This window comes from Sciurus carolinensis, chromosome 8 (assembly GCF_902686445.1).
Source record: "Sciurus carolinensis chromosome 8, mSciCar1.2, whole genome shotgun sequence".
Lineage (NCBI taxonomy): Eukaryota > Metazoa > Chordata > Mammalia > Rodentia > Sciuridae > Sciurus > Sciurus carolinensis.
The window spans coordinates 131,231,352-131,249,288 of NC_062220.1; the positions used below are offsets into that span (position 1 = coordinate 131,231,352).

Consider the following 17,937-nt stretch of genomic DNA (forward strand, 5'->3'; position numbering starts at 1 on the left):
CACGTGGGCCCCTGGGCGGAGCCGGGTCGAGGGGGCGGAGCCAGGGCCCCCGTTCTGGTGTCTTCATCCTGGGGGTTCTTGTAACAAAGTTCCATAGCCTGGGTGGCCTTGGCAGCAGCTGAATGTGTTGCTGACAGTCCTGGAGGCTGGAAAGCCCAAGGTCAAGGCCCAGCCGAATCTGTCTGGTGAGCGCGTCCTGGTTGGTAGCTGTGCTCTCTCGCTGTGTGCTCATGTGGCAGAAGGGACCAGGGAGCTGTCTGGTCACTTGGCTGAAGGCACTGTCCCCACTGAAGGTTCCTCCCTCCTGGCCTACTCACCCTGACGGCCCTGGCTCCTACCATTCATCTGAGGTTAGGTTTTCGCCTAGGAGTTTGGGTAGCCAAGCAGGCTGTTGAGCCAGGCCACGGGTGGGGTCTCCAGGGCTGCCTCTCCCGGAGTGTGACGAGCCCTGCCACCCGCAGCCCTGCTCGGGGCTGACGCTCAGTGATGGGAATTATTAGACGGAAGCCCCAGCCCCAGAGGGCAGGCAGCCCACGACAGGTGGCTAGGCAGGACCTGTGTCTGCGGTAGGTCCGCAGCCTTCACCCAGCCCCTTGGACTCCAGGCCCCCGCCGCGCTCCCCTGGGTAAGAGCCCTGAGGACAGAGGCCAGAGAGATGCAGGCAGCCCGTCCCGTTCCTGCGGAGCACGGCCTGCCTGTACCCACTGTGGGAGGCGCCAGGGGACCGCCTCCTCAATCCCGGTGACGACACGAGTGTCCCCACAGGTGGCCCGGCAGTCCCTGACCATGTTCGTCCTCATCATGAACGGCTGCCACATCGAGATCGACGCCCACCGGCTGAACGACGGCGGGCTGCTGCTGTCCTATAACGGCAACAGCTACACCACGTACATGAAGGAGGAAGTGGACAGGTGCGGCTGCGGCCCGGGGCGGGGCGTCGTGGCTCCTCCCCTGGGGCGGGGCGTCGTGGCTCCGCCCCCGGGAGTCAAAGTGCCCCTCTGGCCACTGCGCAGGTCCGAGGGCCCTGGATGGAGCCCTCTCTGGCGCGTCCTGGGGTGCCGGAGGAGGATCGCCTCCCGGCTGGAATTCAGTGCGACTGCTGGGCCTTTCGGGGAGGCGCCCAGGCAGGGAGCGCCTCTCTAGGGACCTGGAAGGGTTCAGAGCTGAGTGGGGCATGGCTCCCAGCTCTGTGGCCTGGGAGGTGTCCGATGCCATGCCCGCTGCCCCGGTGGGCGTCTGCACCCCTGGAGGATGGGCGGGGAGTAGCCGCACCACCTGGCAATGGCTAGGGAGCTACTCCAGGCAGGCGCTGGGCTCGGGGAGGGGAAAGTGGGAGGAGAGGCTGCTGGGCACGGCACCAGGTGGAGGCCAGGTGCAGTCCGGGTTCCCTGGACGCCCTGCTCAGGCCCCCTCAAGCTCCAGCACATCTGAGCCTTCTGAGATCACATGGTGGCACATAGGCGACCCTTGCAGAGCAGGCAGAGCAGGCAGCGCAGACTCCAGCCAAGGAGCATGGAGGGTGGGATATAGCCAGGGACCCTCTGCTCCGGCTGCGGAGGAGGCCGTCCCCACAGGCCCCAGTGTTTCGGGAGAAGGCAGACGAAATGCACACCTGGGCAGCTTTATCGTGGCTTTTCTAAGCCGAGTTCTGTCTGTCTGCCAAGAACATTCAAGACTACTAGGTTCTACCCAAAGGCACTTCAGTGATGAGGTGACGGTGTGGAATCCAAGCTCTGTTGGCAGCTTTGTTGACCGCTCTCTGTGCCGGGCCTGTCGGGATTAGGTCGGTAAGAGGAGCTGGTCTTCAGCCAGAAACAAAAACAGTGACACATTTTTCTCCCTCAGCTCACTGTCAGTATCTCCATGGTAACAGTCAAATGCCACCATTTGAAACCACAGAGTCACGACTGCCGCTCAGAGGGCGGCACAGGTGGCCACCTCCTGGGGAAGCTGCCTCGGGCTTGCGGGGTCCAGGGTCCTCATCCGTCCGTCTCCCCAACCCCCGCTCCTCTCTCCCAGTTACCGAATCACCATCGGCAACAAGACGTGTGTGTTCGAGAAGGAGAACGACCCCACGGTCCTGAGGTCCCCCTCGGCCGGGAAGCTGACGCAATACACGGTGGAGGACGGGGGCCACGTGGCCGCGGGGAGCAGCTACGCGGAGATGGAGGTGACTGCGTCGCCAGCCGGGGGCCTGGGTCTCCCCCACCTCGGCCACCGCCTGCCAACCCCTAGGGCAGGTCGTCCCTGGGCCTCAGTCCAGATTCTGCCGCCAGTGCCGGGCGCCCAGGAGGGAGTGAGGATCGAGGCCCCTCAGGCTGCGGCAAGTGCAGGGTTTGCGGGGACGTCCTTACCACGCCCGGGGCAGGTGCTGGCCTGCGCCCTTGACTTCTCTGCTGCTTTAACCTTCCCAGCAACCATGGGAAGGGGGCACAGACGTGATCCCCGTTTTACACCTGAAAAAATCAAACCCCAAAAGATCAAGGAATGTGCTCAAGGTCACACAAAGTCAGGGCTTGAACTTGACCTCCTCGCCATCCCAGGACCCGGTAGGGAGGTGAGCAGTGTGTCGACTCCGCCACCTGCCAGGCTCCTCACCTCAGGTGATCCTCAGGAGACCCCTCAGGGTGTGACTCAGAGTCCCCATTTTATAGTTGGAGAGACTGAGGCTCAGAGAGGGGAAGGTACTTTCTAGAAATCACAGAGGTGATGACCGGGGACATTGGGGTTCCAGCCCTGGCCTGGCTGACTTGGGTGCCCCAGCTGTGACCTGCCAAGCCAGTGCTGACACATCCCATGCCACTCACGTCTCCAGACCCTCGGGGAGGCAGGCCGCGGGGCTCTTGACAGACCGTGACAGGTCCCTCCCACAGAGCATCCCTTGGTGCCTTTCCACAAGGAACTGTGGACAGAATGTTCGATTCACACAGCACATTTGAGGAACGGGTAGATCCATTCGTTGCTCGGCAGGGATGCCTTCCGAGGACTGTGTCCCCGACGGTTTCTTCACTGTGCAGATGTCACAGTGTCCCGACACAACCTGGATGACATGGGCCAGTCGCCCCACGTGGCCTCAAGACATGCGATGGAGGCGGCAGCTGCTGGTGTGACACAGCAGGCTGTTTTACAGTAGAGTTTTTTTTTTTTAAATAAGTAGAAGAATATATTCTAAAATAGCAACGTAAAGTACAGTGAATACGCCAGCCAGTCACACGGCCACTTAACGCCGTACGTCATCGTGCTGTGCCTTGGCGCTAGTGGTGGGGCAGTAAGTGGGTCACTGCAGACGTGTGAGCAGTGTTTTGCACTGTGCTGTTAGGACGGCCACCGTGTCACTGGGGGAGAGGAGGTTTTCACCTCTTCTGGTCCCGCTAGCATCGTCGTGGGGCACGTCTCAGACGCTGACCACTCGACACTACTCCTGGGGGAAGCCTTCCTTCGAGAATAAATATGAAGAGGCGCTGGGGGCAGGTGGCTTGGTGGCAGAGCTCTGGCCTGGGTTCAGTGCCCGGCACCACTCGCACATGCACGTTCCTTGAGAAGCAGCATCAACACTCAGCCAACCTGGAAGTCCCCGGGGTGTCTCTGGAGAGTCCCAGGGGGTTGGAGGTGTAGCTCAGTGGCAGAGCACCTGCCCGGCATGCATAGGTCCCGGGTTCAGTGCCCAGCGCTGCAGTTGAAAACAACCCGAGAAAACAGAAGGAAAAGAAGCATCAGCTTCCCCAGCAGGGGGGTGGGCGTAGGGACCCCCGCCTCCCGCTGGCTCTGCAGGTTGAGAGCCGGCGCACGGCAGCGGCTGGTACCCACCAGGCGTGCCCCAGTGGAGGGCTGCTTTTCCGGAGTTGCTCCGTTCCCACCCCACAGCCCCTGCTCCGCAGTCACTGGTCATGGGTGACTCGGTGCCACACACACGAGCCGGTCCCCGTGGGCTCTGTCCTACTTCTTTTTGCAAAACAGGTGATGAAGATGATCATGACCCTGAACGTGCAGGAAAGCGGCCGGGTGAAGTATATCAAGCGGCCGGGGGCTGTGCTGGAAGCCGGCTGTGTGGTGGCCAGGCTGGAGCTGGATGACCCTTCTAAAGTGCACCCGGTATGTCCCCAGGACCCCTTATGGCAAGCGTTTCCTGTGCTGGGTCGGTGAGGCGGGACCTGCCCCCCAAGTCCCTGCAGGTTCACAGAAATCTGCAGGCGCCTGTAAACAGCTGTGGGACAGACGGGCGGATGTGTCATTTGGCTTCACGGTCACTCTGAGAGCAGCTGCCCTTGGCCTTGGCTGTGGGGACCCACGGGAGAAGCCAGCAGCTGCTTGCAGAGGAGGAACCTCTCAAGTCAGCTGTCGGGAGAACGGAGCCCGCAGGGGTGGGCGAGGGTTGGACAGGAAACCAGCTTGTTCCAGACCTGGGAGGACAGCCCTGTCCCTAGCTACGTGGGCACAAGCAGATCTTCTAGAATGAATTAGCAGATGCGTCGGTGTATTAGGGCCGGGTTGCCTCTCTGGGGAGCTGATTATTTTCCCTTTTGGTTACCTAAGGCTAAACGTTTATGATTCCCCAAAACCAGCTTTATTTCTGTGGGATTTTCATCCTACTAGGATGAAACATTCACTAGATGTTGAAAATAAATAGAGAAAATAGGGAGATAATCTTCATTCCCAAGCAAAGCAAAACAACAACCAAAAAACCTACTTCTAAAATGGTTTGGAGCCTGGATCGATTACACTGTGACATTTGCAGAGGGGCCGAGTCGGGACACGGGGATCAGGGCACAAATCTGGCAACTTTAAATCCAGGTGCAGTGTTTTCTCCTGTTATTTTTTAGGGTTCACCCTCACAGACCAGATCTGAGGGAGCTCGGCGAGCTGCCCCATCCCCCAGTTTGTCCGGTCTCATTCGGGTGGACGGTTTCCGTGACCTGTCCTTGTCCCTCACCAGGCCCAGCCCTTCACAGGAGAGCTCCCTGCGCAGCAAACACTGCCCATCCTGGGAGAGAAACTCCACCAGGTTTTCCACAGTGTCCTGGAAAACCTGACCAACGTCATGAGTGGCTACTGTCTGCCAGAGCCTATCTTTAGCATAAAGGTAGGTCCCTGTGAAGAGCAGGTGCAGGGTGGGGGGTGCTTACTCATGACGTGGGAGGCCTTTTGCTTCCTTGTTTCCGTAAGGACCGGCCTTAGGGGATTCCTCAGTCTGTCAGCTCTGGGGAACATTTTTTCTGTGTTCATTTCAGCTGAGGAGTAGGAGCTAGGGAGGGCGCCTGCGGGGGTCGGGCCAGCCCCTCACTTCCAGGCCTCCCTAAGGTGCTGAGGCTGACCTTGAACTGGCGATCCTCCCGCCTCAGCCTCTTGGGTTGCTGGGTGGGACGGCCCTCTTAATGACACCAGGAGGAAGATACTTGGTTCAGAAACACACTGTCCTCACCAGCCAGCATCCCAGGGTCCCAAGAGAAACACGGAGGTCCCCACCACACGGACCTTCCCGAAAGGCTCCTGATGCTAAACTTTCCAAGATCCCCCTGAGAGCTGTGTCCGCCCCTGAGGGTAGCCAGCCTCAGTGGTGGCGATGACGGTAGCCAGCCCTTGTCTGAACCCACGATGTGTTGGCAGATCAAAGTATTGAAAGCTTGTGAAGTCCTTGAATCTTCCCAACCACCTAAGAAGTAGGGACCTTTATGATTTCCATTTACACCTGGGGCAACTGAGGCACAGAGAGGGTAAGAAATGTGCCCTGCTTCTCCCAGGGAGAGGGGAAGATGGGATTTGAACCGTGGCCATTGGGCCTCAGGGTCTGAGCTCTTAACCGCTGTGCCATGCTGCCTGATGGTTGCTGTAGAGAGCATATTTCTTCAGTCTTTGCCTGGCCAGTTACCTTTTGAACCTCTTCTGTGATCTGGAGTTGGCACCATTATCGTCTGCCAAAGACCATCACTGGTGGCCACAGAGACACCCTGGAAGCAGGGCAGCTGTTGGAGGCGTGTTGAGCCAGACAGCTTTGGTTTGCAGTCTGGTTTCGCTTCTCAGCGTAGCTGAGTGACCTGGGGTAGCTTAATTCACCTCTCTTGTGTTTAGTTTCAATGGGGAAAGGGGAATGATCATCGTACCTACTTGGTAGGATGGTTTCCGAGGATCGAAGGACAGCTTCTAAAGAGAGGTTTTCGGATGGAGTCTGTCAGTAAGCAAGTGTCCCATGAATCCTCCCAGCTCGTCACATGGCCTTATGTTTCCTCCTTACCCCCTGCTGGCTTCCTGGCTGTAGAGGAGGGAGCTCCTGTGGTCAGGGGCCCTTCCACTCTGGACCGTTCTAGAGGCTGCTGGGTAGAGGTCTTCGGCCACCCCAGTGCTCAGGCCTGGGTGGCTGAGTGGGGTTGGGCCGTGGTGGGTGGCAGGGTCCCGTGGCGGGACCGTGGCTGACGTGTGGTCTCCACTGCAGCTGAAGGAGTGGGTGCAGAAGCTCATGATGACCCTCCGGCACCCGTCCCTGCCGCTGCTGGAGCTGCAGGAAATCATGACCAGCGTGTCGGGTCGCATCCCCGTCCCCGTGGAGAAGTCGGTCCGCAGGGTGATGGCCCAGTACGCCAGCAACGTCACCTCGGTGCTGTGCCAGTTCCCCAGCCAGCAGGTACGCGGCTCCCGCCAGCCCCGCAGGCTGGCTCAGTCTCCGTATCCGGCCTCTGATCAAGTTGGGCGTCTTTTTTTTTTTTTTTGGTACCAGGGATTGAACCCAGGGGCTCTTGACCCCTGAACCTTTTTATCTTTTTAAATTTTATTTAGAGACGTGGTTCTACGAAGTTGCTTAGGGTCTTGCTAAGTTGCTGAGGCTGGCTTTGAACTCGAGATCCTCCTGCCTCAGCCTCCTGAGCCTCTGGGATTACAGGCCTGTGCCACCAGACACAGCTGGGGCTTTTTGACCCCAACTTACAGCCCCAAAATGTTGGGCTGGGTCTTCTTTCGAGTCTGTTCTGTGGAATCCCAGCATTTTCTCCCAAGAAGCGTTTGGCTACACCTAAGTGTCCGTTAGGCCTCATTCCATAAAACCCAGATTCAGTACCGTCCAAGCCACTGGGGTAGAGTGAGCACTCTCTAAAACCAAACTGATCTAAATCACTGGGGGGATCACAGGTTTTTGTTACTGGGTGGCTGAGCTGATTCTGTCCCTCTGGATTTTGTTGGGTGATAGTCCTGGGGCCTTATGAATGCCTACTATTTTTGAAGAGTGAAAGTCATTCTGGATGCTATAAATATCTTTATTAGCCGGCATGGTAGTGTATGCCTGTCATCCTAGTGCCTTGGGAGGCTGAGGCAGGAGGATCGTGAATCCAAAGCCAGCCTCAGCAAAAGGGAGGTGCTAAGCAACTCCGTGAGACCCTGTCTCTAAATGAAATACAAAATAGGGCTGGGGAGGTGGCTCAGTGGTGAAATGCCCCTGAGTTCAATCCTGGGGTGTGGCTCAGTGGTTAAACGTCCCTGAGTTCAATCCTGGGGTGTGGCTCAGTGGTGAAATGCCCCTGAGTTCAATCCTGGGGTGTGGCTCAGTGGTTAAACGTCCCTGAGTTCAATCCTGGGGTGTGGCTCAGTGGTTAAACGCCCCTGAGTTCAATCCTGGGGTGTGGCTCAGTGGTTAAACGTCCCTGAGTTCAATCCTGGGGTGTGGCTCAGTGGTTAAACGTCCCTGAGTTCAATCCTGGGGTGTGGCTCAGTGGCACAGCACTTGCCTGGCATGCACGAGGCCCTGGGTTCAATCCCAGCACTGGAAACAACAGCAACAACAACTTCGGTTGCCGAAAGCAATAGACCAATGACATTAAATCAAATTATAAAAAATAGAACCTGCCCCACCTTGCACCTTTGCTGGGTCTTCCCTTCCCCTCTGTCCCAGCACTGTCCAGTCTGTGGGGAGGTAGAATGTGACTGTGTGCCCCTCTCTGGTGACTGGTTGTCATTCTGAGCTCTTGCAATCTCCCGGCCGTTCCTGGGGGGGAGGAAGAGGGCCGTTTCGGGGTGACCAGATGGTTTTGGGGCTGGGATATTTTTTTGAGCCCTGGGTAGGACCCCATGATGGCTCCTGCAGGGACTGCCGTTGGGGGGCTTCGTCCTCTGGCTGTCAGTGGTCAGCCCTGTCTTGTCCCGTCCAGATTGCCACCATCCTGGACTGCCACGCCGCCACCCTGCAGCGCAAGGCCGACCGGGAGGTCTTCTTCATGAACACCCAGAGCATCGTGCAGCTGGTCCAGAGGTGAGTGGCCCCTGGGCACCCCGAGGGGGGCGGTTGGCACACTGACGGCTCACGGGGCTCGAGAGCTGTTCTGGGGCTGTCTGAGGGGCGGCCTCACCAACAAAGAGTACATCGAGGTCCCGGCCCTGCCGTTCCTGAAAGTGGAGACCTGGACGTCCCCTCTGTGGGTCTCGGTTCCCTAGCAGGTGAAGCGGGTATGGAAACACTTCACGAGGTGCATTCCTTGGAGTCGTGCGTGGGTCGATCTTGGGAAAGCGACGACGTTAGGAGACGGTGGGACGAGATGGTTTTACGTACAAGAATGGACTGTGCAAATTGTCCTCGTGGTGCTGGGGCCCATTGCAAAGGGGAGTCGGTGAACGCTTCGCGTCGTATCTCCCGTAGTTAGGGAGCCGGGGAGTCTGCTACGGGGCTGTGCCATCGATAAAAGGAATTTTAGCCATTTTTCGTGAGGAACCTACATAGCAAGAGAGCCTGGTTTGGAAAAACAGAATTGAGCATTCTCAGATTTGAACCCATCCATTCGGTGCATAATTACCCAGTGCCCGAAACTCTGAGGTACAGAGAATGGGGGACCTGGAAGGCTGCCTCCTTTCCGAGAGTTCCCCAGTTCGGGGGACTCCCACTGGCCATGTAGGCAGGGCTGCAGCCGAGGTAGGGGATTTTGATGTGCATCCCCACGAAATGGGAGTCTCACAGCCAAGGACGAGCCGGGGAGTTTCCCCCAAAACGCATCCACCGCTAACCTTAAACCCGTCCTTTAAGCTTCAGAGAAACACAGAAGGAAGGAATGCATGGTATTAATCAGTTCCCTAGCAGACGTGTCCGTGTGGATCATAATTATCAAAGTTCTGCTCTGCAGTGCGACTTAAAACACAACTGCATTTGGATCTTTTTTTTTTAAGATTCTCGCCGCCTTGTTGTCTTTAGTCATGCTGGGTTAGGCTGGTTTCTCCCTCCTTAAAACTGAGTACGACATCTCCTGAGAAACCCAATTCCCTGTATTCAGAAATATTTTAGAAGAGGAAAAGTTTGGGGGAACACGGTTTCACCAGGCGAAAGTTTTTGTTTCAAAGGGGGAAGGAAATTTACACAGGATCTATCTTTCGGCTAATGTCTTTGAAGTTTGTCTTTTGAAAACATCTCTATAAATTGGATGAATGATTGGACAGTCTTTTTTTCATGGTTAAAATGGGCTTCCCCCTTTCAGCATCCGTCTCTATGAAGTTTGCTTCCCTCTCCTCTGGGGCTGCACAAAGGTGGCCTCTGGCTTGACGGGCAGGCCTGACGGCTCTCTCTGGCCCACAGACCTAGGCCAAGGCGCTGGCTCCATGTCCTGGCAGGCCTAAGAGCTAGAGGACACAGGCTCCACGTGCAGCAGGGCTGTTTCCTTTTTGAAGCCATACACGCCCTGGCGGACTGCTCCAGGAAGTGAGCTGAGCCGCGCCGCGGCCACCTTCCTCTCTCCCCAGGTACCGCAGCGGGACCCGCGGCTACATGAAGGCGGTGGTGCTGGACCTCCTGCGAAGATATTTGCACGTCGAGCATCATTTCCAACAAGGCAAGAGACACTACCCCCCCCCCCCCCCCCCCCCCCCCCCCCCCCCGTGGCCCTGGTGACAGAGCCGGGCAGGGGCCACGGGGCGGAGCCCGGGTCTTACCCCAGGCCGCCTTCTCTGTCCCCCTCTAGCACACTACGACAAGTGCGTGATAAACCTCAGGGAGCAGTTCAAGCCGGACATGTCCCAGGTCCTGGACTGCATCTTCTCCCACGCACAGGTGGCCAAGAAGAACCAGCTGGTGATCATGCTGATAGTAAGCAGGAGGGCGGTGGGTCGGGTCTGGAGAGAGCCAGCAAGCAAACGTTTTGGACTTTGCCGGTTGGGCGCTGTCTTGACCACTTTAGGCTCTGCCGTTGGTCAGTGCACGCAAGTGGGCGTGGCAGTGTTCCAATAAAACTTGGTTTGCAACAATAGGCAGGGAAACCCCCAAAGCGTCTGCTCTGTGCCAGGCCCTCTTGCAGTACTTTACAAATAAGTATTAACTTACCTTACTTAATTCTCACAGAAACCCTAATAATCGTTCCCACCTCCCTTTGGAAAGCCCAGAGAGGTAAAGCCACTTGCCCAAGGGTACCCAGCTTGGAAGCGCAGAGAGCCAGGATTTGAACCCACAGCACGGTTCCAGCATCACGAGCTATTAGGAGTATTGGGGTCTGGGTCTGGTGGTAGGTCTTTAATTGTGCCTTCTTGGAGACGTGGCATTTCCTACAAGATAGTAGTCAGCAGGCTTTTATAGTTGAAGAATTTTTTTCCCCTCTGGATAATGGTCCTGATGACTTAGAAAATGTAGGATCAGCAGAGGAGAGACTTGGACTTGGCTTAGAGCAAGAAGGGCCTGGCAATCTTGTCCCACCCGGCTTCCGTTGCAGCTACGCAGCCCCAAGAGCTTGTAATCTGAAAGCAGCTAGAGTGAGGGAGGCCGGGTTCCTAGGACACTGTTTGTTTTTTTTTTTTTTTTGGGTGGGGGTACCAGGAAAACGCATGAGTGCTTAACCACTGAGCCACCTCCCCAGCCCCTTTTTGTATTTTATTTAGAGACAGGGTCTCACTGAGTTGCTTGGGTCCTCACTTTTGCTGAGGCTGGCTTTGAACTCCCGATCCTTCTGCCTCAGCCTCCCGAGCCGCTGGGATGACAGGCATGTGTCACCGCGTCCAGAACTTGGGGCTTCTTAATAAAAGCCCCAGGGGTGGCTTGGGGGTCAGAGGTGAGATTCACTTCTGGCTGTCTTGCTTCCATTTGTTAGGAAATAGTAAATTCTTTACCTCCGGCAGTATTAGTACCTTGGCAGCTTTCAGCAAAGGCTTTCTGCTTTGATTACCGAGAGGTGAGCTGGTCTTGAGTCTTTTAAGGAGACACAGTTCCTGCGTGTCATTTAGTGGTCGTAGGACTTTGCGACAAGACAAAGACAACAAAACATGATGGTGTAGACTGAAATACACAGGCGAATAGTCATGCAAGTCAACGAGAAAGAAGAAGGAGGGATTTGGGGCTCTTGCCTGTGCGGGGTGTTGCCCCGGCTTTTATGATGCGCGTGCACACACACACACACACACGCACACACACACACGCATACTGGTCACATGAACCGCCAGCACCTGCCCTATGTGCTCTCCTTGGAGCCACAAGCTGGGTGGCACGGTGAGGGCAATGCCACCACCCCTTGTCCCCACACAGCAGATCAGAACTGGGGAAGGAGAGGGGACTTAGGATAGTTTCCTGTGAAGCTCCTCCAGCCTACGCTGGCCTGCGTACTTGCGTATGAAATTTTGATACATTATAACTCTCTGGCCATAAAAGCGGCGTGCGTTTAACACAATTAGGAAGAGGCAGAAGCACAGCCCTGCCACCTGGGGAGACTCCTGGGGACAGCGGTGGCTGCTACATGGGGGAAGCGCCTGCTCTGGCCATTCCCAAGGCCTTCTCGCGCCTGGGGCAGAAGGGAAGACGCAGAGACCACAGTCCTGGGCTCTAGCAGTCAGTCCCGGTCCCCCGCCCGGAAGGACTCAGTGTCCCTTTCTCTTCCGCCAGAGTCCAGTGCCAGCTCCCACCCCGCCCTGAAACTGAACCTTTGGAGTCAGGTCGCAGCGTGCAGGGGAGAGAGCTGGAGGCTTCAGGGACCCGATGGTCCCGGGCTCCCACTGCTGCACCTTGCACAGGCTCGGTGGGCAAGGCAGAGCACCTCCTGAGCCTCAGTTTCCTCATCTCTCAAATGGGGATCCTGACAGTAACTCCTCAGAGGGTTGGGAGATCGGGGAGAAAAGTGTGTAAAGGATCTAGCTGTTTGCTGGCACAGCATAAGCACCTGCTGAATGCTCACCAGCCTAGTATAGGTCGAGCATCCCTGATCCAAAATCCGAAATGCTCCAAAATCTGAAAGTTCTTGAACACCAGCATGATAACCACAAGTGGAAAATTCTGCATCTGCCCTTGCGATGGGTCTCCGCCGAAATGCAGGCGTACTAAAAATACTGTACAAAAATTACCTTCAGACTGTGCGTACGAGGCGTATCCGCAGCTGTCTATTTATTTATTTTTGCTGTGCTGGGGATCCAGCCCAGGGCCCCCGCATGCTGGGCGACCTCTCTCCCCTGTGCTCTGTCCCTTGGCCCTGTGCACATGGAACACACACGAGTTTCATGTTTCGATTGGGTTTCCAGCCCTCAGACAGCTCATTCTCTATATGCCAATATTCCAAAATCCAAAAAAAAAAAATTCTGAAATCCCAAACGCTGCTATTCCCAAGCATTCCGAAGAAGGATCCCTGAGCCTGTGCTCCAGGCGTGACTTAGTTGTAGTTTTCTTCCCTCCAGACCTCGAGGGTGTGTTTTGGAGGGTGAGTGGGTGGCCGGGTGCATGGCTGGTAGGCGAGGGGCCGCGGTAGAGGCGTGAGTCTCGGGCTGTGCCCGAGGCCCTGACAGCGGACCCTGGTTGGCTGGGGCAGCTTTACACCCTGGTCAAGGGGCGTGCTGGCCTGTTCCCCTCTGGCAGAGCAAAGTCATTTGGATTCTGTTTCTGTCCCCCAAGGACGAGCTCTGCGGCCCAGACCCTTCCCTGTCGGACGAGCTGACCTCCATCCTCAACGAGCTCACGCAGCTGAGCAAGACCGAGCACTGCAAAGTGGCCCTGAGAGCCAGACAGGTCAGGGCCCCAAGCACCGGGACCCCGCGGGTGGCCTTCCCGAGCCCACCGCGGCCTCTCTCATGCCAGCCCTCCGCCCCCTCCCGGACAGGTGCTGATCGCCTCCCACCTCCCCTCCTATGAGCTGAGGCACAACCAGGTGGAGTCCATCTTCCTGTCTGCCATCGACATGTACGGCCACCAGTTCTGCCCAGAAAACCTCAAGGTGGGGCATCTCCTTCCTTCCAGCTCCCACGGAGCACGCCCTGGCCGGGGCGGGGGCCGTGGGGACGACAGGCTGCCCCTGCCTTCAGGCTGTTCACTCACAAGCCTCCAGGGACCCCCCTCGGCATCTGGAGCTGGGCGCCCTCCCCTGGCAACCGGGCCTTGATTGGCAGATCTTCCGAGACTACACCCAGGAGGAGCCCCGGGTGCTGGGGGCACTGGCCGCCATGGGGGGGGGCACTGGCCGCCATGAGGGACCGCTGCACGGCCGACTCCTGCTCCCGCCCCTCCCATGCTTCTGGTTGGTGGTTAAAACTTGTTTACATTTTATTTTTCTTTTCCCATAGAAATTGATACTTTCAGAAACGACCATATTTGACGTCTTGCCCACTTTCTTCTACCACACCAACAAAGTCGTCTGCATGGCTTCCCTGGAGGTAAGTGGGGGAAGCCTAGGGAACAGTGCCGCCTGCCCTGGGCCCGACCCCCAGGCCCATGACCTTGCGAACGTGACCTTACGCTCTCTAAGTCCGGTATTTCATCTTGCAGAGAAATAAACTGAGACCCAGAGAGGTGAAGTGACTTGCTCAAGGTCACACAGCTAGGAAGGGCAGAACCAGGATTTCCACTAGGTCTGTTTTATTGCACAGTCTATGCAGGTAACCACGGCCATGTCCTGCGTCACCACAGCTTCCTCCAGGCAGGGCACAGCTAACGGCTGACCCCCCAAACCAGTCCAAGGCATCTCATCCAGACTTGCTGACGTGTGTGCGTTAACACCTGGGACAGACTTTCCTACCTGGGGCTCCGAGAGTCAGCAGGAGCCTAGGTGACCATTCACAACCCTGTGTGGCGGGTCTGACCAACAGCACAACCCAGGCTAGAGCCAGGGGGTCTTGCTCCTGCTCTGGTCTCCCTGAATTTAGGGGCCAAGAGGTGTTCAGTTAGTTTCAGGAATTCAGAGTTTTAATTTGCTCTCTGTAGGCCCCAGGAGGAGACCCCTGGGTTCCTAGGGGGCTCTCTAACCCTGGACAACATGACCAGTGGTGGTTTTTCCTCATCTCCTGGCTCTCTGAGCTCAGTGGCTTGGCCCCTGTTGACCCCATCTCTCCTGGATCTTAGACCCCGTGAATCACCCACCAGAATGCCAGGCTGGGCTGGGTCTTCACAGAGACCATTTGAGGCTTGTGAGCATGTGACAGCCACAGGGGCTCCTGGATCTGAAGGTTACCTCCCTACTATGGGTTCAGCTCTGGCCTCAGTCTTGTTTCCTAAAAATGAGACCCAGTGCACCTTGTCAGTACTTTCAAATGTCACTTTATTAAATACTTATTCATTGATTTATTCATTTTGTAGCACTGAGGATTGAACCCAGAGGTGCTCTGCCCCTGAGCCACCTCCCCAGCCCTTTTTATTTTTTTATTTTGAGACAGGGTCTCACTAAGTAACTGAGGCTGGCCTCGAACTTGCTATCCTCCTGCCTCAGCCTCCTGAGCTGCTGGGATTACGGGCCTGTGCCCCTGCACCCGACTCATTGGTATTTTTTAAAGTGCTAAGTCCTATTTATGTCTATTAGAGATTTTTCTAGGATGTGTTTCTGTACATTCCATTACTTTCTATAATGGCTCTTTTATTAAACATGATTCAGCATTTTCTTTGTGATCCAAGAAGCATCACAGACATAAGATCTAGACTTAGCTTCTTGAGATGATAGGGTTTTGTACCTGCCGTAAATGTTTTCGGGGTCCCCAAGAAGACCCCCAGGCTCCGTGGTTTGCCAGGAGGACATAGGGTCCAGTTGCAGCACAGTCTGCCAAGGGACACGGTGCATGGAGTGAAGCCAGCGGAAGCAGGCCTGTTTTCCCAAGGGTCCTCGCCCCACAGAGTCACACGGGACGGGTTGAGTCCCTCCGGCAGTGACAGTGCACGTGAAGAATAGTCTCCCAGTGAAGCTCACGAGACCCGGTGCCCAGGGTTTTTAGTGGAGACTGGTCTCAGAGTCACCCTCTGCCTACCGTGAAGCAGAAGTCTAAACTCTGAGGAGGGAAACAGGCATTCAGCGTGAATCCTGTTGTTGCACAGTGTAGACACCACGGACCCTTCTCTCCAGGGAAGGGCGGGCATCCTGCTCCGAGCCGAGTTACCCAATGCCGGCAGGGGCAGCAGGTCTTTTTCATGTTGGTTTGTCTTTTTGGTACCAGGGACTGAACCCAGGGGTGCTTAGCTACTGAGCCTCATCCCCCGCCCCTTTTATTTCTATTTGGAGACAGGGTCTGGCCAAGTTGCTTAGGGTCTAAGTTGCTGAGGCTGGCCTTGAACTTTCAGTCCTCCTGCCTCAGCCTCCCGAGCTGCTGGAATTACAGGTGTGCACCACCATGCACAGCTGGAAGCAGGTCTTTTAAAGGGCAGCAGCGAGGTCTGCTCCGTTCCCCATGCAGTCGAAAAACCCCAGTGTTTGGACTCTAGACTGTGTGTCCCCTCTGGCAGCCACTGGACCCACGTGGTACAGAAGCACTTGAAATTCCACTTGTCTGAGTTGAGCTGTGCCTGATTCCAAAGACCGAGTGTGGGGGAAAGAATGTGAAATCGCTAAATATTTTCTTACATTACATGTTGAAATGATAATGCTTGGGGAGAAATAAGAATATCATGACATCCTTTTTGATGGTTACTAAAAAATTTAAATTACACGTGTTGCTCGTGTTGTGTTTCTATCGGCCAGAGCCGCTCTGGAGCAGGGGCTGGCCAACTCCAGCCTGCGGGTCACTGTCTGTTTCCGTCAATAAATTTTTTTGGAGCTCAGCCTCACCTGTTCGTTGGCAGATTTGCATGGCTGCCTCCACGAGGCCGAGGAACGCAGTAGTTGTGAGAGAGACAATTCGCCCCACAAAACCCGAAGTACCTGCCACCCAGCCCCTGACAAAAACAGAAAGCGTCACCCGCTGCTGCCGAGAGATCCGGGCCAGACCGTTTCTGGCCCCGCTTCAGCCTGGGTGTTTCAGGATGGGAGGGCAGCCCGGCGCCCTCTGAACGTCCACGTGTCTCTTCTGCATCAGGTCTATGTGCGGAGAGGCTACATCGCTTATGAGCTGAACAGCCTGCAGCACCGGCAGCTCCCCGACGGCACCTGTGTGGTGGAGTTCCAGTTCATGCTGCCCTCCTCCCACCCAAACCGGTACGCACTGGCGCACCCCTGTCTCTCCTCCCCGACCTGGTCGGCTTGTCTCTGGGATGCTGCTGGGGAGCCAGCAGGAAGACCCCTCCCTCGGCGTGGATCTTCCACGCTCTCCACCCCACCACCCACCTCCTGCACCCGCCCCGTGGGACCCACCGGTATCTCTTTAAATCCAAACAAATGGAAATGGCGTGAAAAACGCCAGCCTCTGGGTGTCCTAACAACCGCATCAAAAGTACCCAGTAGCCACACGCGGCTCACGGGGGCCATATTGAGGGAACGTTCTAGAACATTCCATCGTTACCGAAAGTTCCAGGAGAGAGTGCTGCCCTCGACCATAGTGAGGAGTGAATGAGATAAGGCGCACAGAACATTTAGGACAGCAGCCGGCCCAGAGAAATGTGTGGTCCCCGTGGCGATCGTGACCACAGCTGCTGTTACAACTGTCGGATGGTGTGCCGCTGGCCGGACACGGTGCTCAGTGTTTTCTACTCTTATTTCCTGAAGCCTTTGCCATCTGTTGACCAAAACTGCGTTCTCACCTGCATTTTATAGCGGGGGCGCCCTGGGCTGAGCCGCTCACTCTTGGGGGGCTAGGAAGCCGAGCCTAGTCCTGGGCTCATCTCATGAGTTCTTTCCACAGCACCTGAGCGTGCTTGGGAGCCAGTGCAGGGCACGCGTCTTGGCCTGTGTCCCCTGGAGTCTGCCACCCAAAAGCCGAGGTTCAGCGAGTCCCCGTGGTGTCTCGGCCGGGGACAGTCGACGCGTCCGTACTGCTGGCTCACAGTCTGTTTTTTAACCCATCTTATTTCAGGGCGCGAAGTCCCATTCTGGTCAGGTGGCACGCCGTATCCTCTATAAAGTAATCATGTCCCCCTTAGTGTCCGGAACATTCCCTTTCACTCTTCCTGGCTCCTCTGTTAGGGGTTCCGCTGGGGTTTCCCAGAGGCCTTGCTTGTGGTTGGAACGGTGCCAGGATGATTTTGGGTCCCCCTGTTCAGATCTTGAACTACAGGCAGCAGGTTTCATGCTTTTCTTGAAGCAGGGATTTTCCTGGTCTTTTGGGATTTCGAAAAATATATTTTAGGCTGGGCGCGGCGACGCAGGCCTGTCATCCCAGTGGCTCGGGAGGCTGAGGCAGGAGGATCTCGAGTTCAAAGCCAGCCTCAGCAACTTAGTGAGGCCCCAAGCCACATAGCATTTATTTTGACCCTTCGTAGTTCCATAAAAGAGAATTGTGATATTTTACCCCCTAGTGAGAAAAGTCGAGTACTGTTTCTGGCCTGGGGTTGTTTTGGGGGTGGCGGGAGGTGTGGCGTGAGACCTTTTTCTGCCGTGGGAGAGGACTCTCCTGACCTCGCTGTCTCAGCCCTGCTAGGAAGGAAGGCACTCACGCGAGGACCCTGGGTCACGCATCGTGACACCAGGTTATTGCCCAGGATGGGCTTGAGGTCCTTTTTGACCCAGAGAGACACCGAGGACCCTGGTGCGGGGGGAAGTTCCTGATCTAGGTCTGCGCTCCTGGCCTTTGCTGTGGGCTGGGGGTGCTGGCTGAGGCCTCTGGGAAGGGCTGTTTGGACTGGGCTCTCCCTGCCAGGAGGGCAGTTCCCACGTCTCTAGAGCCAGG

At 56.4% G+C, this 17,937-nt stretch overlaps 1 protein-coding gene across 2 annotated transcripts in view; it reads left to right on the plus strand.

Annotated features, from left to right (window-relative positions):
- The window catches only part of Acacb (acetyl-CoA carboxylase beta), a 124,039-nt gene that overhangs the window by 71,156 nt on the left and 34,946 nt on the right, over positions 1–17,937 (plus strand). For both annotated transcript variants that reach the window (XM_047559932.1, XM_047559933.1), the window contains 12 exons: positions 766–911; positions 2,020–2,170; positions 3,958–4,092; positions 4,934–5,080; positions 6,428–6,616; positions 8,130–8,230; positions 9,703–9,791; positions 9,921–10,045; positions 12,818–12,931; positions 13,023–13,136; positions 13,483–13,572; positions 16,192–16,310. In XM_047559932.1, the coding sequence (XP_047415888.1) occupies positions 766–911; positions 2,020–2,170; positions 3,958–4,092; positions 4,934–5,080; positions 6,428–6,616; positions 8,130–8,230; positions 9,703–9,791; positions 9,921–10,045; positions 12,818–12,931; positions 13,023–13,136; positions 13,483–13,572; positions 16,192–16,310 (1,520 nt within the window). The remainder of the gene's footprint in view (positions 1–765; positions 912–2,019; positions 2,171–3,957; positions 4,093–4,933; positions 5,081–6,427; positions 6,617–8,129; positions 8,231–9,702; positions 9,792–9,920; positions 10,046–12,817; positions 12,932–13,022; positions 13,137–13,482; positions 13,573–16,191; positions 16,311–17,937) is intronic.